This window comes from Lygodium microphyllum, chromosome 3, assembly GCF_053477565.2.
Source record: "Lygodium microphyllum isolate KBCC chromosome 3, Lygodium_microphyllum_v1.1.10, whole genome shotgun sequence".
NCBI classification, from domain to species: domain Eukaryota; kingdom Viridiplantae; phylum Streptophyta; class Polypodiopsida; order Schizaeales; family Lygodiaceae; genus Lygodium; species Lygodium microphyllum.
Genome location: NC_141137.1, coordinates 176,234,300 through 176,260,796, shown reverse-complemented (window position 1 = coordinate 176,260,796; position 26,497 = coordinate 176,234,300). Strand labels below are relative to the sequence as shown.

The following is a 26,497-nucleotide window of genomic DNA, read 5'->3' as shown; positions in this document are numbered from 1 at the left end:
ACAAGACACCTTGGGAACGAGTGCTGATACACTAAAAAAGGAAAGAACACTTCCTTAACAGTTTGCCAAACAACTGGGTTGATTAATGGAAATGTTTGTGCTTGCTAGAGATTTTAGGGCTCTGTTTGAATTATGAATTACAAATTAAATGAGTACCTATACTTCAGGTTAAAGGCCTGAAGGAAGAGGCAGCGCTAGAACAATCTGGAAAAGAATTTGAGACTAGAGAAGCTACCCATGCCATGGAATATGAGGATACCCTCATGCACATAAGGATGTCCTTTGAGGAGAAAAGGATGAAGCAAGTAGAATTCATGGCACAATAGGTAGAAGTAGAATTAACCAAGGCTGGATAGAGAGAGGTTCTAGCAAAGGGAACGAAAAGATAGTGGAGGAAGCAACCCTGCCAATTGCTCACAATGATATTCAAAGGTTGATGGCAATAGTGCAAGAGATACAAAATGAGGTGACCACGACCCACGGAAGAAATAATGGTCACTTCCCAAATGGTGAAAACTACAAAATCAACCAACATTTTTCGAGAACAATCCAACAAGATAACCCACATTGTAGGGAGTGTGATCACACTCAAGAACCTATGTGAGGAGCTCAAGTCAGATAAGGCCAGAGTTGTCAAGGAGCTGCAAGAGCTCAAACAACAGACTTGCGTGGCTTGGTAGATGTGCTAGGTAAGCCAACCATTGCATAAGTCCATCGGCATACACGTGAAAGGCCTCTAAAAACGTTTTTTCGTGAACGCCAGTTGACCAGACAGATCTCGTGTGAACATTGGGCATGACTTAGCAGTTTTGGGGCTCGCCAATGGCACGTGTGGGCTGCGGGATGTACATCATGCTCTGCGTCACCTCATTACATTGTCTTTCGGGACTCTTTCTACCCTCCCGAGTCGCCCTCCACCCACCTATAGCGGGCAGCCCACCTACGACTCTTTGACGAAAAGAGAGAGAGAGAGAGAGAGAGACACGGACAGTGTGTTTCCTCTGTGCGTGAGAGTAGTCTCTTTGTGTAGATCCAGCGCATAGAACGATAGATCGTTGAAGCTTGTTTGATTCTTCGACAGGAGTAATCTGTTTCCTCTATTTAGCGAGAGAGAGAGAGAGAGAGAGAGAGAGAGAGAGATCGAGATCACTGAACCTGCTTTCTGCTGCAGTTTTTCCTGCAACCCATAAGTAAATCAATGGCGGACGGCTCCCTCTCCCGGATCGGTCTCGTGGGCCTTGCGGTTATGGGCCAGAACCTGGCTCTCAACATTGCAGAGAAGGGCTTCCCCATCTCCGTCTACAATCGCACCAGCAGCAAAGTGGATGAGACCCTCGAGCGCGCCAAGAAAGAGGGCGATCTGCCAGTGAAGGGCTTCTACAATCCGCGTGAGTTCGTCCGGTCCATTGCAAAGCCACGTGCCGTCATCATCCTGGTCAAGGCCGGATCCCCCGTGGATCAGACCATTGAGACCCTCTCTGAGTTCTTAGAGCCAGGTGATTGTATCATTGATGGAGGTAATGAATGGTATGAGAACACTGAGAGGAGGGCGACGTTCGTAAAGGAGAAAGGATTGCTCTACCTTGGTATGGGTGTATCGGGAGGTGAGGATGGCGCTCGTTACGGGCCTGCCCTTATGCCTGGAGGCACCTTGGATGCATACAAGTACATTGAGGACATTGTTATCAAGGTTGCTGCACAGGTCAATGATGGTCCCTGTGTGACTTACATCGGTGAAGGTGGCTCTGGTAACTTTGTTAAGATGGTTCACAATGGGATTGAATATGGAGACATGCAGCTGATCTCTGAAGCTTATGATGTGCTGAAATCAGTTGGGGGGCTTACAAATGAGGAGCTTGCCAGAACCTTTTCAGAGTGGAACAAAGGAGAGCTGGAAAGTTTTCTCATTGAGATCACTGCTGACATTTTTAGGGTTAAAGATGACAAGGGAGATGGAGAATTGGTGGACAAAATTCTTGACAAGACTGGAATGAAAGGCACAGGCAAATGGACAGTGCAACAAGCAGCAGAGCTCTCTGTGGCAGCACCAACCATCGCATCATCACTCGATTCGCGCTTCTTAAGTGGTTTGAAAGAGGAACGAGAAGCAGCGGCAAAGGTTTTTGCAGAGGCTGGGGTGAAGGACATTTTAACAACAAGGGATGTGGATAAGGAGGAGCTGATTATCAATGTAAGGAAGGCCTTGTATGCATCCAAGATCTGCAGCTATGCGCAAGGAATGAACATCATAAGGGCAAAGAGCATTGAGAAGGGCTGGAATCTAAACCTTGGAGAGCTTGCTCGGATATGGAAAGGCGGATGCATCATTAGAGCAGTCTTCTTAGATCGGATCAAGAAAGCCTATGATAGAAATCCTAAGTTGGCAAGCCTACTTGTTGATCCTGAATTTGCCAAGGAAATGGTGGAACGTCAGGGTGCATGGAGACAAGTCGTTTCACTTGCCATTAGCGTGGGCATAAGCACCCCTGGTATGAGCTCTAGTCTGGCTTATTTTGACAGCTACAGGCGCGCAAGATTGCCTGCAAACCTTTTACAGGCTCAGAGAGACTATTTTGGAGCTCACACTTACGAAAGAGTTGATGGGCCTGGTTTCTTTCACACTGAATGGTCCAAGATTGCTAAGCAGTCCAAAGCCTGAGATTACTACTGTGTGTTTTCTGTATTCTTCTAGATCAAGGTTTTAAGTGATGCTCTTGCTTGTGGATTGGTTATGGAAAGGCCACATTTTTCCAGTATTGCTGGCCAATAAAGTGGTGTGACAGCTGTTGTCTCAAGCGGAACTTATGCATGCTATGGCTAAGGATTTATTGATGAGGCAGCAGGATTCAACAGTATAATATGGTTATCTCCAGGAAGTTGTACTTATGTTATTCCTTTTTGGTCCATATGGACCCAAATGGACATGGAATAAGTCAATTTATAAGAATGGGCAATCTCTGTGGGGTTCATGTTAAACGCATGGATGTCTGTTTTATGCTAGCTAGCTTACTAAATATCGGGAATGGATATGGATCATGTTTTTTCCGAAATAAGGAAGCAAAAATTTACCTGCATGCTGTGGTGTTGGGTAGATAGAGTACTATGTTGTTCCAAAGAACGTGGGTTCTCAGAGCTGGGTGTAGTTCCAGTAAGACAAGTTTTAGGTCTATCTGGAAGAAACTGAGTTGAGTCACACCTTATTTGGCGCAGGATAAACTATAGTCTCAAGTGATCGCCATATAATAGCTCTATGAAAATGCCTTTAAAAATGGTGGGTAACAGTCACAGTGTCGTTAAAATCGTATAGCAAGGGGAAGTGTCTCACAAGCCATCACCTAAAGTTTTGAGATGTATGTGCTGTCAAGTATAAGACTCTGGGACCTTATCTTATTGTAGGGGGGGCAAAATTTAAGCGGATCTTGTTGGGTAGTGGAGCAATCGACACGCTTGGCCGAAGCGCAATAACCAGTGAAGGCTCTATTTATCTTAGCCATTTTTAAGATTTGCCCAGGTTATTTGATCAACCAAGCTGAGGATAAGTTAACCAGGCTCCAGACTATGAGACTGGTTTGCCAGGAATACAACCGCTCAAGATGCATGAGGGCACAAAAGCCTACAGCCTACCTCGCTGAGAGAGAGCCATTGACACCTGCAGCTGGATGCGATCAAGTCTACGACCGCTCAAACGAGTAGACTTGATGTGGCGGTGTGGCACGATGCAGGACATCGCATCGCAATTTGGGTAACTGCATGGTATGGTCGTCTAGTTTCAGGAAATATGTTGGGCCGAATAATAGAGGGGCCAATCGGGGACCAGATAGTGTTTAAATTTGAAGCCCATTTTGGGTGTCAATTGACACCTAAAATTTGATGACAAGGGGTCAAAGTGAAACTTAAAAATTCGAGGTAAAGGTTTTAAGTGAAATCTACTCAAATGGGATAAGCTGTCACCATAGGGTCTAGGTATATATATATATATATATAACATGAGGTCCTAGAGGCTAGTCACTAGAGATTTCCCTAGGACCTAAGGGTTGAGTGAACTTGAGCCTTTGCCCTTGAGGTTTAGGAAAAGGGTAAAAAGTTGTTATTTTATATTATTTTCCTCCTTGAATTGCGATGCGTCCGACCTAGAGGTTAACTATTGCTAAAACCTTTGAATTTTCGAAGAGTGATTCAATATTGAACACTTAAAAGCTTGAAGTGTCAAAATGACAAGACCCCCTATTCACAGATGGACTTCAGCATTGAACAGTCACGACTCATTGGTCGTCGGTCGGTTCGTGTTCTTCTTAGTATCGATAAAATATGAGTCACGACCCATGAGCTTTGAAGCCTCACTTTGGGAGTTAGGTGGTCTGCTCAAATGCATAAATTAATCATGCACATCTGTGTATCGCAAATTGATATCATGCACTAGAGGTCTGTTGGAATGCATAAATTAATCATGCACATTTGTGTAGGTATGTGTGCTAAGGACAAGGTTGCTATTGGGAGGTTGAGCCGTTGCTCTTCATCACACACTCCTGCAACAACGGGAGTATCAATTGGTTGCTCCTTATTAGGACTAGCGACCCCCTCTAGTTTGGAGAGGTGTTGCAAGCTCACAAAGTCGGTGCTAGAAGAGGTGGAGGAGAAAGGCACCCTGATAGGGAGAGTCGGCTTACTTGAAGAAAGGGTCTCAAAGGTATGTAACTGAGGCTTCTATGTGTGTGCTCATATCAACATTCTTAGTCTTGCACCAGTGTATGTAGGCCATCCATTTGTTAACAACACTGTTACCTAGTGCATTTGGAGTTGGGTGGGCCATTAAAGGATGTCTTAATGTGTAGAAAAACATTAGCATGCACTTTAGTCGAGGTTTTTTGGTGTATTGTGCTTTGTAGCTCCAAAGAATTCTATCTACCAAGTCCAACGAATTTTTGACTATCCCATCACTAGAGTGAGATGAACATGATTAGACTGCACTTCTAGAACTCAGTGCTATTGAGAAGCATGAGGTAGTATAGTCTGATTCGGTCGCGTCAGTGTTTGAACTTCGTCGATGGTCGTCCACTAGAAAACTGGTTGGCTTCATAACTATAGTCTATAATACCTTAATCTTTTGTTGTTCAAATGCTAATAATTAATATTCATGGCTTATTGTTGTTTTGTCGCTCAACGTTAGACAGGGAGGTTGGGTCTTGGGCATTTAGTATTCATCATAGCATTCAATGTTTAGGCTTCGTTATTTAGTGTTTAGGATTCCATGTAAAACTCAAGTTGTTGCTTCAAAGTTCATTGCATTGGGGCATTAGGGCTATTTGTATTTACTTTTAGAATCCACATTGTCATGCCACATTGCCAATGCCCATCCTGATTTTATATGATACTTTACATATAGAAGTGTAGAACTGAGGAGATTTATTAAAACTTAAAGCCTACTTGCAAATGTAATAAGCGGGATACACACCGACTAGGGATTAGACACCTAGTCACACTGACTGGGGTATATAAGATGTAAGAGTCTCGGATTAGGGCAAGCAATTATTATCAAGAACATACTCTTCACCTTCATCTCTAGCTTCCATGACTTCCTCCTTCTTTCTCTCCTCTTTTTTGTCTTTCTCTCTCCTCTTCTAGTCTTTTTTTCTCATTTTCTTGCTCTCTTTCTCTATCTTCAACTCTTCTCTCTCCTCTCAGCTTCATTCATTACAATGGTATCAGAGCTTTAGGATTTGGTCCTTTTCTCCTTTTCCCTTTCTTCCTTTTCAAATCCCAAAAACCCTAGTTACTCAGCTTACAGGTACAATTATAGTAAGGACTACAATTAACTTCAGCTTTTTGGAGCAAGCAGGAGCTATGGTTGGAGACTCAGACATATCTGGAGGTAAAATAGTTAAAATAGTAGGTCACCACTTCTTTTCATGCAAAATTTAAGGGCCCCAGGCTAAGTTTGGAGTCTTAGGGGTTAGAGGAGGATACAAACTCAGCTACTTTTTGCTTTAGCCCCTTTCTCTCTCCTCCCAAGAAAACTACCATAGCCACATAATAGAGAAGAACCTTTCCTTTTCTCCAGAGCAGCCATGGAAGTGCCTTGCTCAAGCCCTAGGAGTCTTCCCCTCTTGCCCTTGACCAAGTGCAATACCCTTGTGAAGGGTCACAGCTTAGGAGAGAGCCCAGGGAATAGCCCACAATTTGCAATGCATATTGCACTGCTGTTCCCTGCTCTGCCTCCCCCCTACTCCAACCTTCCCCCTTGCTACCCTCTGCCACTCCAAGCACTTGCTCATCACTCTTACCTCCTCCTTGACACTCTTGGAGATACAGTTTGGGACAATTTGGGCAGCCATGGATTCTTCAACTGAAGCTACCTCTGATCTTGAGAGCTCAACCCCTATAAGCCCTTCAGTCCGTGAATGACTTCTCTTACCTGGATTGAAGACATGAAGCTTAGCATGCCTGGGAGTTTTGTGGGCAGCCACGAAAGCTTCACTTGAAGCTTTCCTTCTTTGAAGCTCAAGCTCGAGAACAAGCATGGGAGCTATCATCATCATTGGGAGCATTCGAATGCTGAAGTCTTTTTCTATGGAAATTCCCCAACCAATCGGGCTTGTTTGATGGAGCAAACGGGGATCATGAGGAGCTATGCTTCAACGGTCTCCCCAAGCATTAAAGAGGTATGCCAATCTGATCTTAATCTCTCGAATTTAGTCACTTGCTGAGCTTAATCCCTTACAATTGGAGAGATTAAAGATTGCATAGGCTTAGTAGCTCAATCCCCTTTGCATACATGCATCATATCTAGTCTTGAAATTCATTGTATTGACTGATATTAACTCCCATTTTGTCTTGTGACCTTAGATAAGCCTCAAAATGAATAATAGCCATTGTAAATTGGGTAAGTAGCAACTAGTGAGTCATTGGACTGCCAAGGTAACCCCTACCCCAACCCTTGTTCATTCCTTGCATCTCATGAAAATACCCAATGTCCCCTTTTCAATGCATCTCATGCTGATTGCTTAATAAAAATGTCTTCCATGTATACTCCAGCTAAGAAAAAAGGCCGATGCCAAGCGAGGTGGTAAGACAAAAAGAGGTGACCCTCCCTTACCATTTAAGACCCTGAAGGGGTGCGCAACTTGGCTCGGGGGGAAATTTGCCCATCTCCCGGTGATTCGAAGCCCAATACTTGTATGCAGGAGCAGGTACTTTCCCATGATCTCCACCTTCTTTGATGCAATGATCCCCTTTGGACACCTCCTCAATGCTAATGGCACTCATATATGACACTTCAAGTGCTTGCAGTCAAGAGAGATGTATGGTAGTGAATTCACTTATGCATTGATGGCAGAGTAGATGGGTATGCAATGATGCTTGGGATAATTCTCAATATGCTCAAGATGCTATTCATGTTACTGATCAGGCCTCTCAAACTATGCTCCATCCATATAAGGTTTCTGCAATTAGAGACACGCAATGTTTCTGGTCACAGTCCTACAGGACAGTCATGAAGATTCCATTACAAAAAATTCTATTTTGAATCACGGAGTGAAAACTATAGCTCGCCTTGAAGAGGGCCTTGTCCCCTCTTGTTTGAATAAAAAATCTCCCCAATTGGAGCTATGGTTTGGAAGCTATGTCCATTTTTGTGCACTAGGGTCATTGTGGATAGGGTGTAGATAGGCACAATAATTCCAATGCAGAAAATTTTGATCATTTTCTATCACAAAGATTAATAACTCATCTCGAAGAGGACTTTGTTCCCTCCAACCTGAACCAAAAACCTCATCAATCGGAGTTTTCTACAAAAAATTACACCCCATTTACTAACAAGAGGTCCTATGGACTGAATGCAGATGGTTGGCCAGAAAGGTAAAGCAAGGCCAAGAGAAACTCCAGAGGGAGATTAGAGACTCCTAGACCTCCATGAATGAGGAACTGAGCTTGCCACAAGACTACCATGGCGATGTATAGGAGGAAATGCCCGAAACGGACCCATATACCCTACTCAATCACACCCTATATCAACATGAGCTTTGTCATATGGAATGGCATAATGACATGGTCACCAACCACCACCAAATGATGTCCAAGTTTGATGAAGCCATTGAGCACATGGCCCTCTCAAACTTAAGGACTCAAGAGACCTTGTGGTGTGCAAATCGGATGTCGGATGTGTACATAGCGAGCGCCCGAACATCCCCAAGAACAAAGTTTTACAATAAGCATGCTTTAGCTTTTGTGTTTGCTTTTGTCCAAATAAAGAATAAAGTGGTCGGGCGGCCCAAAAAGTCAGGATGTGCCCAAATACAATGTCCCATAATGAAATATTTAAATCGTGCATCCATGCGTATACAAAATAATAAATATTTGTCAAGCGCTTCAATAAATAAGCGCGCATAAATAAATATTAGCGCCAGGCCTTTAATGATAAGACACACACCCATCAAAAATGATAATTTTTTCTATATAATTTGAATACACACTATTGCCCAATACTTCCCAACGCAACCACCGCTTGCTCTACACATCAACTGAAGCATTCAAACCAAAAAAAGTGAATACCTAGTAGTCTTCAGCTACAAAATAAATAAATAGGTCTAACCTTAATTGAATACAAGCGCAATCTAAACTCATAAACGTCTATTAATTTAAATATGTATTTTGTGGAATCACCCGCTATGGAATCACCACGTGCACATTAAATTAACATGACACCCGAAAAGGACAGGCGTCCCCGTCAACTTCTCGCAGAAGGAATTCACCTTGTATACGAGCCCTGGTAAATAAATATAGTTTGCACAAGGAATCCACCTTATGTACGAGCCTTGACAAATAAATATAGTTTTACAGAATCCACCGCAAAACCTCATGGAATCCACCGTGGAATATGTCTCCTGGCATCATACCCTCAGGGTGGGATAGCAATTGGCCTCAATTACTATTAGCTCAATGTGGAGCGAGTAGTGAGGGATAAGCACTTAGGTCGTGGGCATGCATCCATTAGGCCTCTTCAATAGGATGATTTTTAAGCTTAACCAAATATCTAGAATATCTACGGCCAATTCTAGTGTTCATAAAATCAATGTCTAGAATAGTTTCAGGTTCAAGGATTTCAGTTTTTTCTTCTAACAAAGGAGGATTTTCATAGATAGGGTGAATGGGTAATTGGTCTCTAAAAGGTCGTAATAAACTGATATGAAAAGTATTGTGGATTTTCCAGTGTTGGGGTAGTTCTAATTTAAATGCATTGTCATTGATTTTATGAATGAACTTGAAAGGTCCATAAAATCTAGGGGCTAATTTAACAACATGGTGTTTCTCAACACTTTGTAATATTCTCTTTTCAATGCGTAACCAAACATAATCATCAACTTTGAAACTCATAGCTTTTCTTTTCTTTTTAGCTTGGTTAGTGTAGGATTGTTGGGCTTTCACAATCATGTCTTTGAGTTTAGCAAAAATAGTTGCATGCATATTAGCAATATCATTAGCAGCTTTAACTTTTTTTTACAATGATGTAATAGGTGTAGGCAATCTATGTCCATAAATAATTTCAAAATGTGCTTTCTGTGTAGCTGTATGGGGTGTATTATTGTATGCAAACTGAAGTAAATGCAAGTGTGTATCCCATGTTTGTGGTTTTGAAATTGTGTATGCACGTAAAAGATCTAAAATTGTAATGTTAGTAGCTTCTGCTTGGCCATTTGTTTCAAGATGAAATGTAGATGAGAAATCAATCTTTGTACCTAAATTAGCAAACAAAGTAGTCTAAAAATGATTGCAAAATTTAGAATCACGATTAGAAATAATAACTTCTAGCAAACCATGGTTAGTGAAAACAGTTCTAAAAAACAATTGAGCAACTTGAGATGCTGTTAACGTTTTTTTACACGGAAGGAAATATGCTTGTTTGCTAAATTGATCTACAATAGTCCAAATCATGTCATGATTAGCTTAGGTGTTAGGCAAACCAATTATAAAATCCATTGAAATATGTTCCCATGGTTGTTCAGAAATTGGTAAAGGCATTAATAAACCATATTGTTTACCATGGTTTCGCTTAACTCATTTAATATGATGGTTAGATATTTGTTTTCCATTAGAATGAATCTTCATTGAATGTGTGGAATAATCTATATCAGGATTATATTTATGACACCAAGATATTCCTAAAATAATGTCACTAGATTGCAAAGGCACAACTAAGAAATTTATGTCCTCAACATAATTGCCAATTTTAATTTCTAAATCATGAACTTCTTGTATGCCATTGTATCTAGTACCTAAGAATGCAGCCTTTATGCAATAATGAGTTGGAATAGTATGTAAATTCAATTCTTTGACTAATTTTGCAGAAATAAAATCATGTGTGCTCCCATCATCATGCAAAATAATCTTTTCTTTACCATGCACAAGACATTTCATCGTTAATAAAGAATGATGCTTTGTCGTACATGGTAAAGTATCTGAAGTAGTACCGATATCGTCATCGTCTTCTGTAAAATCTAGCATTTCTTCATGGTCTTCATCTTCAGTCGCTCCTAAGTAGTTGATGTGAACAGTTGGCTTTTTGGATTGACAATTCACCGCTAGGTGTCCAGGTTGGTGGCACTTGTAGTAGACTATAGGTTTGGCTTTGAAAACATTATTGGTAATGGCTGGGAGTTTAGGTATGTTGGGATTTAGTTGGAAAGATGGATTAGGATTTGAATTTGTGTTTGATGGTAAAGAAAGAGGTTATGTCCAGGATTTACCGAAAGAAGAAGGAAGAAAGCGATTTTGATTGAATTTTCGAAAGTTAGAATTGAATTGCTTTGTACCAAAGTTACCATTAGTTGGAAATTGTTGTGGTCGCTTCTCTTGCCCACGAATTTTGTCTTTAGCATCATGGGCCATAGAAATCGCATCCTTAAGAGTCGTTGGCTTGAACATGCTCATCTCTGCATAGAAGTGACTAAGCAGACCAGATATAAACTTGCACTTGTGGATCGCCTTGGGTACGCCTTCAAGCATTCGAAATTGTAATAAGGCATTCTAAAAATGCTCAGTACATTGTGAAATAGGCTCACGATCTCTTTGTTGTAGAAGATCCCACTGTTTGATTGCCTTTTCATGGAATTGAGGTGGATGAAAATTCTACAAATTTTTTTTTTTGAAAAGCCTCCTAAGTAGTAGGACAATCAATAATTTTGCAGACAACAGTCCACCATAATGATACTCTATCCACTAAATGGTTAGTGACACACTTGAGTTTGTCTTTTTCAGCATACTGTTCTTCATGGAAATAATCATCAAACTAATTAATAAAAGCGAGAACAGTCTTTCCGTCACATAGTCCATTAAAAGTACATAATTTGAAATTTCTTTTACTTATCTTAGCTTCTTTCCTGATAGATTATGCTTTGAGTGTCGCATTGATCATACGTTGTATAATATCTTCGGGTTGTTGTCCATCTTGATCGACAGTAGATCGTTGAAGAGTAGCCAGTTGAGCTTGCTACATTTGACGTGCTCTTTATTCCTCTTGAAGCTACATCATAATTAGGTCCAATTTTTGCTCCACCGTTGGTTCTAGTATATCACCTCCGACCATAAAATCTTCCATGGTTTGATCAGACATCCTGCAAAATCTCAAAAAACCTCACACACTCGAAATCTTATTAGTGGGATGAGCGTAGCTCAGAGTTGGGTTTACAAGGGCTTGCTTCTTTTTTTTAAAATATGGCTTTTTGCGATTATTCTTCTTTTTACGAATACAAAAATTGGTGAAGTCCTTCCAACGAATACTTCATTCGTGTAGACTGCGTATAGCAATCTGTTTGCTAGAAATTGGCTCTGATATGAACATAGACTTGCTGAAGCTTTCGAGAGTAGTTCAGGAAGAGAATATTTAAAAGTAAGGTATTTAATCTTTAATAAAGCTTAACCTTAAGCTTTTTTAATAAAAGCTTTGACTATTTGATTGCCAGCACACAGGATGGGAGTATGTTGTCGTCAGTTTCGGCGACTATCAGTGCATACTTCTGCTGCAGACGTTGAATTTCAAGGCCTTAAGCTTCTTTTTAAAAGCTTATTAAGCTTTTAAGCTTCAATTGACTTATCTCCCTTCTCTGCTAACTTCTGAGAAAAAATGTGTTGATGAAGGAGCTTTGGAAGTGGTCCTTCATCGTCAGAGAGTGGTCCTTTGAGATCCAACAACACAACAGGGAGTCCTTCACTGCCAGGAACAAACTAGTATTGATGGTTTGACTGTAGAGTCCATTTGTTCTAGGAGCTTTGCCTTCGCGTGAGATAGATTATAAGCGATTGGAAGCCCTTGACCTCAGCTCTCTCTGATACCACTGGTGGACAAATGGGATGCCGGATGTGTACGTAGCAAGCGCCGAAAGGTCCCCAAGAACAAAGAATTATACTTAAGCTCAAAAAGCAAGAAAGAAGATTTGCATGACATGAGGCAAAAAGACAAATTGGGTACAATCTCCCCCCATGCCTTGTGTGAGCACTTCACAAGGCATGTATTTATAAATTAATTCATCTCAAAGCTTTTAAAAAAAAACCCAATTTTACAATAAGCATGCTTTAGCTTTTGTGTTTTCTTTTGTGCAAATAAATAATAAAGCGGTTGGGCGGCCCAAAAGTCAGGGTGTGCCCAAATACAATGTCCCATAATGAAATATTTAAACTGTGCATCCATGCACATACAAAATAATAAATATTTGTCAAGCGCTTCAATAAATAAGTGCACTTAAATAAATATTAGTGCCATGCCTTTAACGATAAGACATGCACCCATCAAAAATAATTTTTTCTTCTAGATAATTTGAATATACGCTATCGCCCAATGCTTCCCAAGGCCACCATCGCCTACTCTACACATCAACTGAAGCATTCATAATTGTTAGAAAATAATAAATTAAACCGAAAAAAGTGAATACCTAACAGTCTTTAGCTACAAAATAAATAAATAGGTTCAATTTAATACGAGTACACTCTAAACTCATAAACGTCCATTAATTTAAATATGTATTTTGCAGAATCACCTGCTATGGAATCACCACATGCACATTAAATTAACATGACGTCGGAAAAGGACAGGCATCCCCATCAACTTCTTGCATAAGGAATCCAGCTTGTGTATGAGCCCCAACAAATAAATATAGTTTGCACAAGGAATCCACCTTGTGTACGAGCCTCAAAAAATAAATATAGTTTTGCGAAATCCACCGCAAAACCTCACGGAATCCACCGTGGTGTCACAGAATCCACTGTGGAATATGCCTCATGGCATCACCTTGGAGTAGCTCACTACTCTTGTTGCTCAATTAGCTAGCACTTCATCCCAAGAAAAGGTCAATGACTCTAGGCCTGAGTCTAGGCGTCCTCCACATTAGGAGCCATTGCATGGTCCACAGGGTATACTTGGTGCTAAGGGAATTCCCTCTTCTACCTACGAGATTGGTGAACCCTCTCATGTACAAGATCAGCCCCTGTTGAATTCCCCCATCAACCATGTAGCCAACATCCCACTGAGGCCCTCCCCCACCCTTGGTCGAAATTCCCCCGCTCTCCCTAGAAGCCCCATGCACCCTATATGAATCAGCCCCATCATGGACAATATGGTACTAATGGCTAGCATGACAATCATGGACATCCTAGCTATAATGGACAACATGGGATAAATGCACCACATGGGATGTATGGACAATAAGGCATGTATGGCCACCACGGGATGTATGGGCAGCAAGGGTTTCATGGGTAGCATGGCCCTAATGATGTACGTGAGAAGATCATCCTAACAAAGTACAATGGGCAATCCCCCTCACCATCTAACTTGGAGGAATGGACGTCTAAGTTGGAGTCCTACTTTAATATCTACCCTCGCACTGATCAACAGAAAATACTTTTTGCTTCTCTTCACTCGGAAGGATTTGCCCACACATTGTGGCGCTATCAATCGAGAGAATCATCAATTCATTGACTGGGAAGATTTTAAAATACATATGGTCTAAGTTTTTGTGTCTCTTGTGGAAAAAGAGTGGTTGGCAAGATGATGGTATACTTTTGACCAATGTAACCTCGCTATACGTGAGTACACAAATCAGTTCATGAACTTGACCATATATGTGGAGAGCATTAGCGATGATGCTAAATTGCACAAGTATATCTATGGGTTAGAACCAAGCCTATCGACATATGTCATGGTCCAAAAACCTACCACACTATTTGATGCAATTGAACTAGCTGAGAGATATACAAGAAAATACTGTAAGAATGAACATTGTCAGCAAGGTTCTGGACATAGCCCCGCATCCTTTCACAATCAGCCCCATACGAAGGTGGTTTTCGAGGCACTTCTATGCCTAATAATAGCCCCAAAGTCCTCACTTACCCTTCCTTTCATGCTGAAAGAAAAACGAGCACTTTTGGAATATCATTTGACTCTAACACCGTGAATAAGTATGCTAAAAATAAACAGTCCACTGCATCAGCTTCCCATGGATCCAGTAGCTAGTGCTTCATTTCTCCGGATGTTGTGAAGGAATGGAAGGAAAAGAGCCTATGCTTTAAATGTGGAGATAAGTATACTGCTAATCATGCCTCCAAGTGCCTGTACAAGACAGCTAAGGTCAATGTTCATAGCGTGTATGTCATGGAAGATTGGCACAATGATGAGGATTCGACTAGGTTGAGCCTATGGAGGATGTTGATCACGAGCAGTTCTATGACCCGAAGGATGGCGACCTAGGCGGTGATCCATCACAGATACGTGATCTGACATCCCACCCACCTACCACTTCCCTTTTCTCTATCTCCTGGGATGCTTGGATGGGTTTCCGAAGCCCCATCACCCATCGCATTTAAGGAAGCATCCATGGAAAGCACATCTTCATCCTTGTGGATAGTGGTAGTACTCATCCCATTGATCGGTTGAAATGCACCCCTATGGAATTACACCACCCCTTGAAGGTCAAGTAGCAAATAGAGAAGAAAAAATCAACACACATGTATGTCCCGTAGTCCCTATTGGGGGTAAAGGCACCTTTGCCTAGCCACCCGTGTATTACTACACTGATAATACCCAAATCTGCACACTGCTGGCAGCGGACGTCCATCACCATCACTTTATTCTTTATTCTTTTAGTGACAAAAGAATAAAGGAAAGGTCCATCACACATTGTGACTATTGGAGTTCCCATATTGTGAGTTTCTCTCTTTCTCTCTCTCTCTCTCTCTCTCTCTCTCCTGCCATAGCTCTCTCGTGCAAGCTTCGATCCTTCTCACCTTTCAGAGTATGGTTGCTTGAGCATTCGAGCTTGGTTTGTGATCCTTTCAGCATTCATTAGAATCTCTACACCATTGGTTCTCACTCTTACTAGCCATATCTGACTCCTTCAAGCTCCACCGAGCTCACCTACTCCACCCATTTTCACACCCTTAGGGCATTTCTTCAGAGATATTGAAGCATTCTTTTGAGTGTTTATTTTAGATTGTAGGGTACAACAGGAAGGGGCACCCATAGCTCCAACCATTAGAACTCCCCCATTTCATATCTTGGCTTTTGCTTGATTAGGCTTGACAAGGATTTGTGTAGGCCTTCTTTAGTACCTACTTGAGCCCCCCTTCCACCCCATTAATGCCACGTGGACCAACAACACACCCAGCAATATCAACCCTATTTGTGATAGCTTGAAGACCTGTACATTTTTTTAAAAAACTTCAGCCCTCCCTTGGCACTCATTGGCAACTTGAAAACACTTCATTTGGCACTTGGGCTATCATTGGCATTGATTTGTGGATTGATTTACCTCAGTCCAGGACTATTTTTCAGTCCATAGGCAGCCACAAATAGTGTTACATCAACACTGTATGTTTATGCTTGGTTAGCATTGACATTTGATGCCTGGTTGGCTTGACTGGTCTCCGAATGTTAGGGGAACATATGCCTATTGATTGGATATCATTTGGAGGCGATTTAGTGGCCTGAAATACTCAGTTTTACACAATAAGTCACTGCTATACACTCCAAGGTTGAAGCTTATTTAGTCACTTTATGCTTTGCCTATTGGTCATGGGTGCTTTTCGGGTGTTTCATATGACTATTGGGATGCAAATGAAGTTGGAAAATGCTTTAGATGGTTTCGAATGTATTTTGAGCCTTTTTTAAGCTCCGTATCGGTTGGATTTACTTAATAGTAGTCTACACTGGCATCCTTTTGTTAGAATATCAAGCTCCCGTTACTCTTCAATCAGTCTATCTTTATGTGTATGATTGACATTAGCTGGATATAGCTATACACATGTGTGACATTCAATAAGTCGGTGTAATCAGTGACTTAACCACAGTTAGTCTTGGTTAGTCATACCTATGTGTGTAAGTCTCTTTCAGTTAGTATGATTGAAGAATAATGGAAGAAGAACAACAATGAATTGAGGCTCATCTTCTGCTCCACTCTGTCTCTCTCCCTCTCTTCCAACATGGTATTAGAGCCTGAACACCTGAAGCCTGAAGGCTTGGCAGTGGCCATTTGACATCAAGACATTAGATTTGAAGAAAACGTCATCAACGGAGATTGTGCCTACAGCCCATTTTTTCTTAGAAGCTATATCTTGCTATACAAATGGATTTTGGAGAAATGCCCCTCTAATCTTGACCGTTTCAATGTGGTTTACAAATTTGCAGAAGAAAGTTTTTTCAAATTTCTCACAGATTTTGAGATATTCAGCATAGCCATCTGCAGACTGGTTGTTTATTGCAGTAAACAACAGGTGATTTCAGGGCACTGGTGGCTTTCATCCTAACAATGTATATGCCCTTATTATCATGCATTTGAGCATGATATTGGAGTATTAAATGCTCAGTTTTGGAGCTTATTTGCAGGTTGGAAACAGTGAACTGGTTGCTGTCCTGAATTAAGAAACAATATAGATACATGGTTGAAGTATCTGTGATGCTTATTTGCTACTGAAAAAAGCTTGGATCATACACTTGAGTGGTAGATGCTTTTTGGGATATTGTGAGTGCTGAAAGTCCAAAGTTTGGACTAATTTTTTGCTGGTTATACCGGGGTATTGACTAGTTATTGTTTGCACGAAGGGTACATATCATCTTCACTTGACATACATGCAATATATTCTGACCGGTTGGACATGTATCAACTCCTGCATAGAGTGGAGACTGAATGAGATGTTTTGGGGTTGTTTTGAGGTCTGAATACTCTTGTTCTAACATAGAAAATATTTTTAGTTATAGTAGTGGATTGGCTGTATTTGGTATTGCTACTTGCATACAGTACAAACATTGATACTACCACTACCATAGAATGTTTTGAATTGATTTAAGCTTGGTTTATGCTTAGTTGACTATGTTTTTTCATTGTTGGAATAGAGTTTATAGCAAGTAGGTTGTCAGGAAAACTGCTCTTGAACTGCAGGAAAATTGTTCATAAACTACAGGAAAACTGCTCCTGAACTGCAAGAATACTATCATGAATTGTAGGAAGCTATCATGATCTGTAGGAAACTGTCCTAAACTACAGAAAAATTGTCCTGAATTGCAGAAAACTATCTTGATCTGCAAAAAATTGTCCTGAATTGTAGAAAATTGTCATGAATAGCAAAAAGCTGGTCTTGAACTATAGGAAAAGGAGTCAGATACTTATAGGTTGTGTAAATCATTGAATACCTAAGCCACAACTATGGAAAATACTCAAGGCACTAACAATATCACTCAAATTGTGGGAGAAAAGCTAATCAACAAGAATTTTTCTTTATGGAAGTTTCGTATAAAGAATTTTTTGGTTAGTAGAGGTTATTGGGACTTATGTACAGGTGATGAGGCTGAAACTGAAATGCTTGAAAGGAATCCAACAAATGATCAGAAAAGAGCTCATAAGCTATGGACTGAGAGAGCATGCAAGGTGTTACATTGGTTTTCCTTATGTATATCAGATGCTATGGTTATACAGATTACTGGATGTAGTTTCCCAAAGGATGCATGGGACATACTCATGAAGAATTATGAAAATGTAACACATGAAAGAAAGATTCAACTAAGACAGCAGTTCAATAACATGTCTAGAAATGGCAGAAGCATTCAGGCCTACACTATAGAGATCACGAACATAGTGGATCTATTAGAAGATAGGCATATGAACCCACAATAAGCAGGGGTGTATGAGGGAAGATAGGTGTGAATAGCCTGAAGGGTAAGGGAAACCCTAACCCTAACTAGGCAAAGGCTATATAAATAGCCTATGGATCACTATCAAAGTTGAGATAGAGTGTACCCAAGTTGTACCTTGAGCAACTTAGTAAAAAAGATTTTGTTCTTGTACTTTGAGCTTCTATCTCCCTCTTGTGCACAATTTTTCTTGCTAAAACTCTGCTCTTTCACATGGTCACAGAGCCATTTCTGATCTACTCATCTTTACCATAGCTCTATCTTAGTTAACTGCACAAGGAGAACTCCATCTTTCATCCTATCTTCTTAACCTCCATAGCCTGTTTTGGACTTCCTGACCTTAGTGGACTTGATGGATGCATAGGAGGGCATTTCAGCTCCTACTATCTTCTATAAACCTTCTTTCCACCTCAAGGCATAGCTGCATGACAGGTCAAAGCTCGACATTGGGCAGCCAAGAGCATGTCATTGAGGGTTCTCTCAAAACGATGCAGTTTTGGATAGGCGGACAGTTCGTACAGCAGCGCGGCCTATAGCAAGCACAACAATGGCGGCAACTATGGGGCTTTGATAGCCCCCCAAGTGGGCTATCTCCACCCAAGAGGGTTCTTGGAAATTCTTCCTCTCTTGCTGCTCCCACAGAGTCAAAACCCTAACTGTGGGTTTCATGGCAGCCATAGCCACAAGCTTGAAAACTTGTCCTTCTTGGTTCTTTCATCTTTTGTTGTCACTAATAGTGATTTTAATCATTGATTTATCTCTTTCAGAGTCATTTACTAATCTAGAACTCCATTTTAGAGGTTCTTTCACTCGATAGAGCATCACCAAGCTCATCAAGGCCGACATCTATCATCTCTAGCAACATAAACTAGAGATGAGTGCTTGTAAGCACTAAAGCACATTGCTCAATCATTTTGCTGCTGGTATTGACTCAATCTGATTTTTTTCATCAGAAAATTAAAACCATTAAGTGCTCTACTTCATTTTGTAAGGCTATGTGTACAACTATAAACACATTCCTATCTTAAACTTGTGTTGCTTGCTGCATACATGTGTGGTTTCTTTCAAATACCTTGGTCAATGAAATTAGAAAGATGAGTGTCATTATACTCTCCTCGGAATCATCAGCAACAAGCATTGAAATCATAGACCATCCTTGTCCAACACAAGGTTCATCTACTAAACCATACCACAAGGAGGAGCTAGAAGTCCAGTCTAGGTTCACATCATTGAAGCCTAAAAAGACCATTAAACCTTGGAAGAAGATTGCACATAAGAAAGGACCACCAAAGTCATATTTTGAAGTACTACATATGTATGATTTTTAGGCCTTCTCTTCATTGCAATTTTGAATATCAATTGTTTGTAAGGGGGTCCTTGATTTGCTTCCGCATTCATTGGCAAGTTTGTAAGGGACTAGACACTGTCCTTATCTTAGCAAGTGGTAAGACCTTCCCAATGGCCACAACCTATGCTGATGTTTGCCCTCAAATTTGTAAATTTGATGGAAAAGATATCCACCCATGGTAGGTAGTTATAACGTACAAGATGATGGAGAGAGAGTATTGGCCTCTCATTCACTAAAGCTGTAAACTCTACAAATCTGGTTGATGTAGAGGATGACCAATGTGCCCAAGCAATCATCAAGTTACACTTAGATGAGTCCTTCATTTATCATGTTGATCAACTAAATACTGCTAAAGAAAAATGGGATGAGTTTGAAAAGCTCTATGGAGCCATCGGTAAAAATACTAAAATCTTCCTTAAAATTGAATTCTTTAGCTTGGAATATAAGGCATGAGAAGACTTGGGAAAATTCATTTCTCACATGAAGGGTCTCATGGCACAACTTGCCTCAGTACAAGCTCCAATCCATGAAGAGGATGCTATTACTATTCTCCTAAAAGCTATGAAAAAGGTGTTTCCTACCCTTGTAACCACTCTTATCAACATTCCAGATCCTACCTTGGCAAGTACCGTCCAATCCTGCTTGGATGAAGAAAAAAGGAACCACAAAGAAGGCAGCACCAATCAGGCATCTTCAACTTCCCTTGATCAAGTATTGGTACATACTATTTTCACTAGATGTTCATTTTGTAAGAAAAAAGGGCATATTGTAAACAACTGTTGGAAGAAGTATCCCGAAAAAATGAAATGTAACAAATGCAAGAAGATATGGCATATCACTAGTAAATGCCCCAACATTCCTAAAGTACCCAAAGAACTAGTGGCCAACTATGCCTCCAATCCATTTGATGATTGACTTTTTTGAGTCCTTAAACCATCTACCTATAAACACTCTTATAGCCTGATCTATACATGCATCCTATTTTTTTGAGGGGGGGACATCTTACATGCTTTGTAATCCAATGCCACCATGGCATTGAGGGGGGGTGTTAGAAGATAGGCATAGGAACCCACAGTAATCAAGGGTGTATGAGGGCAAATAGGTGTGAATAGCCTAAAGGGCAAGGGAAACCCTAACCCTAACTAGGCAGAGGCTATATAAACAACCTATGGGTCACTATCAAAGTTGAAATAGAGTGTACCCAAGTTGTACCTTGAGCAACTTAGTAAACAAGATTTTGTTCTTGTACTTTGAGATTTTATCTCCCTCATGTGCACACTTTTTCTTGCTGCAACTCTACTCTTTCACAGGATCAGCTTGCCACCATTGGATCTTTAGTGTCTGAGGATGATATGATTACAGTGACATTGAATGGACTTGGCAAAGAGTATAAAGCATTTTATACTTCTATTTCTGTGAGAGTTGAATCCCTTGATTGGGATGAGTTGTTTGATTTGCTGCTACATGAGGAAGTTAAGCTTGGGCTGAATACAGGTTCTAGTATGTCTTAAAGCAAAGACATTGTTCTTTACTCTAGCTAGCGTGGTAGAGGCGGCACATGCCGTGGCTCTTTTCGAGGTCGAGGAGACACTCGAAACACTTATGGACAACAACAATAGAATGCATGGCATGGCATGAATACACAGGGCTAGCATGGATCTGGCGGATTTCGAGGCAGAGGGAGATTCCCTAGAGGCAGAGGAGGATCCTCACAGTTGAATGATCGGTTCAGTAGGGACAAGAACTATCATTATTGCGGTAGATATGGGCATATAGCCAAAGATTTTCATAAGAAGCAAGCTGACATGAAAGCCAAGGGTAGACAGCATGGAAATTATGCTTCATCTAGCGAAGTTCCTGATGATCATGGTGATAGGTTGTTTGCCATGCAGCATGTGTCTAAGAATGCATCTAGGCAGAACAGAGATGAGAGATGGTACATTGATTCAGGGGCTTCAAATCATATGACACCCCATGGAGAATGGTTTGATGAGATGGTTGCAGGTTTGCATGGACATGTTTGTACTGGGGATGACACCCAACATACTATTTAGCATAAAGGAGTTGTACCTTTGTTAATGCTTGATGGCAAGAAAAAGAGCCTACATGATGTACTACATGAACCTACAATAACCAAGAATCTTTTGTTAGTTGGACAGATGGTAGAACAGAATTTGCACGTGAGATTTAATAGAGATTGATGCTTTGTTGAAGAATATGATAATGGTTGCAAATTGATTGCTAGAGACTAAAGAGATGGTAGAATGTTTACTCTTGATGTGTCAATTTCAGATTTGAAAGCAGCCATGTTTGCACATGATGGTGGTGCTATACGGGATGTTGAGATATGGCATAAGATGATTGGCCATGTGAATGTACAAAAGCTGAAATCTATGCAGCTCTAAGTTGAATTGTCATGACTTGGGACATGTATGTGATGCATGTCAGTTTGGAAAGCTGACACAGTTTCCATTTATGAGACATGTATGGAATAGCTCATGACCCTTACAGTTGAGACATTCATATGTATGGGGTCCATCTCATAATGCTTCGTTTGGTGGTACTCGTTACTATGTATCTTTCATGACCCTTACAGTTGGTACATTCAGATGTATGGGGTCCATCTCATAATGCTTCGTTTGGTGGTACTCGTTACTATGTATCTTTCATTGATGATTTCAGTAGAGGTACACTTGGCTTTACAAACTGAAACATAAGGATGATGTGTTTGATGCATTCAAGGACTTCAAGAAGCATGCTGAAAATGAGTTGAGCTGTAAAATTTCATGTCTTAGATCAGATGGAGGTGGAGAATATGTCTCTAATTACTTTGACAAGTACCTTGCTAAATATGAGATCAAAAGACAGTTAACTTGTAGCTATACACTGCAGCAAAATGGTGTAACAAAAAGGAAAAATAGGGTACTGATGGAATCGACAAGAGCTATGCTAAATGAGAAGAGTTTGCCAAATGGTTATTGGGCTGAAGTAGTAGTGACTACTGCCTATGTGCTGAATAGAACCCCTACAACAGGGATTCATGATGTAACTCCATATGAGAGGTTGTATAGTCATAAACCTAACATTTCACACTTGAAGGTATTTGGCAGCATTGCATGTGCATGTTCCTAATGAAAAGAGAAAGAAATTGGATCCTAGAGCTGTCAAGAGTGTGTTCCTTGGTTATACACAAGACCAAAAAGCTTACAAGTTTTATGTATAGTCTACACATGAGACATTGATTAGCAGAGATGTTGTTTTTGATGAGCTGGCATTTGTGATGGTAATCCTGTTGCAGTGGCTACTGATGGAGTAGCCAACACTATTAAGGCTGAAAATACACCTACAGTGAGTACATCTATGAGTGGTTCTACAAGTGATGGTTCATCTAAAGTAAGTTCTTGGTCAGGATGCTTCCAGAGTTGTACTCCTACATTCACTAACATGGATATGTCAGTAAGGGGGAGATCGGATAAGGGAAAAGAAAATATGCTTGAGGATGTGACAGGTCCACTTACAGCAGGTGATGAGTCATCTAACAACAATAGTTTGGATAGTGAGTTGGGCATTCCGTCTGTTATGACGCGTGGGGCAAGGCAGAGTTGTTATGTACCGCCTCATGAGAGGCAAGCTCAGAGTGAGCCACAGTTACAGAGATTTGAGAGAGTCAGAAAACCAATTGATAGGTTTACATACACTAGTTATTTAGTCCACCATTATGCATATATGGCTAGTGTGGTAGGTTATAAAGAACCTACAAAGTTTGATGATGTAGTTACAGATGATAACTGGTGTGCTGTCACGGATGAGGAGTATTCAGCTTAGTCCACCATTATGCATATATGGCTAGTGTGGTAGGTTATAAAGAACCTACAAAGTTTGATGATGTAGTTACAGATGATAACTGGTGTGCTGTCACGGATGAGGAGTATTCAGCCCTGGCTCAAAATGATACATGGGAATTAGTTGAGTTGCCTAAAGGCAAAGTCCCCATTGGCTGCAAATGGGTGCACAAGGTTAAGTGCAAGTCAAATGGTTTGTAAGAACGCTATAAGGCCAGGATGGTTGCAAAAGCGTATGCATAGCAGTATGGCCTTGATTATGAGGAGACTTTTAGTCTAGTGGCTAAATTGGCAACAGTCAGAACATGGCAAATGGACATCAAGAATGCTTTCTTGAACGGTGATTTGGTTGAGGAAGTATATATGGAGTAGCCTGAAGGGGCCATGTTCACCTGGACTTTCGTACACATGTATGTAAGCTGAAAAAGGATTTAAATGGACTAAAACAAGCACCTAGAGCATGGAATTCTCAGATCAATAGTTATTTACAACAACATGGATTTAGATTGGGTGATGCATATCACAGTCTGTTCATGAAGAAGACAGATCATGGATGTGTGTTTCTACTGGTTTATGTAGATGATATTATCATCACTGGAGATAATGAAGAGGGCATTGCTGAAATTAAATCATGTTTACAGGCTGAATTTAGAGGCAAAGACCTTGGTGAGCTGAAGTATTTTCTTGAGATTGAGGTAGTCTCTACGCCTCAAGGTATATGGATACTATAGAAGCAATATGCTCATGACATGTTACAAAAGTATGGTATGGCTGAATACAAACCTATGGAGACACCTCTTGATCAGAATGTCAAGATGCAGATTGATATTGGGAATGACATAGAGAATGTGACCATGTATCGACAGACGGTGGGCAGCTTGATATACTTGACTATTACCCGTCCTGACTTATGTTATGTAGTGGGGCTGATTAGTCAGTTCATGCAGAAGCCTTGCAAACCACATTTAGATGCAATTAGGAGGATCATGAGATATGTAAGGGTACTACAAAAATGGGTTGTTTCATGCATATGGAAAATCCCTTAACTTGACAGGGTTTACTGATGCTGATTAAGCTGGTTGTGCCTATGACAGGAGGTCAACCAGTGGGTGGTTATGAATTTGGATTGGGTAGTAGTATGATCAATTGGCAGAGTAAGAAACAACCTACTATTGCATTGTCTAATATAGAAGTTGAGTACAGAGGAGCTACCTTATAGCTTGCAAAGTAGTTTAGTTGATGAAACTACTAAAAGACTTGGGAATACAGCTAGAAAGCATAGTGAGATACCTCAGTAGTGTTATGTTGGCTAGCAATCCTATCTACCATGCTAGGTGCAAACATATTGAGGTTCACTACCATTTCATCAGATAAATGGTTCTTATAGGGCAGATTGACTTGATTCATGTGAAGACTGAAGACTAGGTAGCAGATATATTTACCAAGTCTCTTGGTAAAGAAAAGTTCATATACTTCAGACAGCTACTTGGAGTTTATCAGACGGTTTGAGCAAGGGGGGTGTTGGAATATCGAGATGTTGTTACTCTTCAGTCAGTCTATCTTTATGTGTGTGACTGACATTAGCTAGATACAGCTATACACGTGTGTGACATTCAATAAGTCGGTGTAGTTAGTGACTTAAACACAGTTAGTGTTGGTTAGCCATACCTATGTGTGTAAGTCTCTTTTAGTTAGTATGATGGAAGAATAATGTAAGAAGAAAAACAATGAGTTGAGGCTCATCTTCTGCTCCACTCTATCTCTCTCCCTCTCTTCCAACACCTTTGTGATAGAGGTTATACCTATGGTCTATGTATGACCTGTTGATACATGCTTGATGCTTATGTTACCTACACATGCTAGTTACATTGTTTGGACTTGAATTCTATTGGAGCTTCATTTGGGCTTGACTTTGGATATTCTAGAGCTTATTTTGGTCTTGCTTTGGCTCGTTAGAGATTGATTGGAATTTTCTTTATGACATTGGATGCTATCATTAGATACTTGACCGCTCATATGCTCTAGATGTCTTATTGACGTATGATCTTGGATACTCCATCACTGGTGCTCTTACATGCTTTTTTTGAGCTTATTTTCTTGACACTTATGGATTTTTTGCTAGTGGGAGTGTCTTTTGTATGCTTATTAGACATTGAGTAGTGCAGGTTACGTATATTGAGCTTTTGGATCTTTGAGATCGTGATCTCTTCGTGGATGATGTATGGTTGGTATACCTTGGTCCACGCATATGTACTTGGGCTGATTCAGCTTTGTATTTACTAAGCAGACATCAACTTGTGTCAGGTCTTGGTAGTGGTATGCACATTTTTCCCTATTGATTGGGGGTGTATTGACTTTACTAACAAACTTTGTCTAACATGCTTGGGTGCTGGCTCATGTCAGTTTGAATGTTACATGCTTATTGATGCCTACTTGATGTTGATTTTGCATTGAAAATAAGTGATTGAATTTGAATATTGGGGTTTGCCTACTATCAGCTCTCATTGTACATTGCTAACATAAATTACAGCAAGTATATATCTCCAAACTATCATGTATTTTCATGTTGAGTCATCCTAGTTTGATGTAGTTCAAATGGTAATTGGTGGGCAGCATCATTAAGCACTCATTTCTCACCATTTTGCCTTGGTTTTGGTGGGTTTTTAATCATTTTTTGTAGTTTGCAATAAGCATTTTTGAACTGTTGTCTGCACTATTTCAGCCTGCAATATTGTATCTTCTTCCATTGACAATGCTATCTTCAACATCACGAAGCTTGATGGTATGAATTATGCCTATTGGAAGAGCCAATTTTGGCAGACATTGGTGCAAAAATCGTAGATAAAGCCACTAAGGTTGAGTGGAGAGCGGCCTAAAACTATAACTAATGAGGAATGGATGGAGCTTGATGAGTTATGCAAGTCCACCCTCATCTTGTCTCTCACTGAATAGGTGTATTACAATGTGGTTGAGGAAGCATAGAGTGCTTGGCAGCTTTGGGATAAAATCAAGAACCTCTATGACAAGCAAAGTCCTACAAGTCAAATGTATTACTGAAATAGCTTATGGATATTTTCATGAAAGAGAATGTGACCATGTTAGCTCATTTGAGCCAATTTCATGCTATTCTTAAGAACTTGG

At 40.5% G+C, this 26,497-nt stretch overlaps 1 protein-coding gene across 2 annotated transcripts; it reads left to right on the top strand.

Annotated features, from left to right (window-relative positions):
- Positions 1-903: 903 nt before the first annotated feature.
- Positions 904-2,947, top strand: LOC148039239 (6-phosphogluconate dehydrogenase, decarboxylating 3, chloroplastic-like). 2 transcript variants are annotated; one of them, XM_087675130.1, is made up of 2 exons: positions 904-1,003; positions 1,172-2,947. In XM_087675130.1, exon 2 carries the CDS (start codon positions 1,199-1,201, stop codon positions 2,657-2,659), a length of 1,461 nt encoding a protein of 486 aa, XP_087531256.1. In that variant the 5' UTR covers positions 904-1,003; positions 1,172-1,198; the 3' UTR covers positions 2,660-2,947. The 2 variants fall into 2 exon arrangements, with proteins under 2 accessions (XP_087531256.1, XP_087531255.1); XM_087675129.1 differs by having other exon boundaries at positions 929-1,083.
- Positions 2,948-26,497: the final 23,550 nt, after the last annotated feature.

Excerpts from the sequence above, each read along its gene's own strand:
- LOC148039239 (XM_087675130.1), top strand. The coding sequence starts at position 1,199 with ATGGCGGACGGCTCCCTCTCCCGGATCGGTCTCGTGGGCCTTGCGGTT.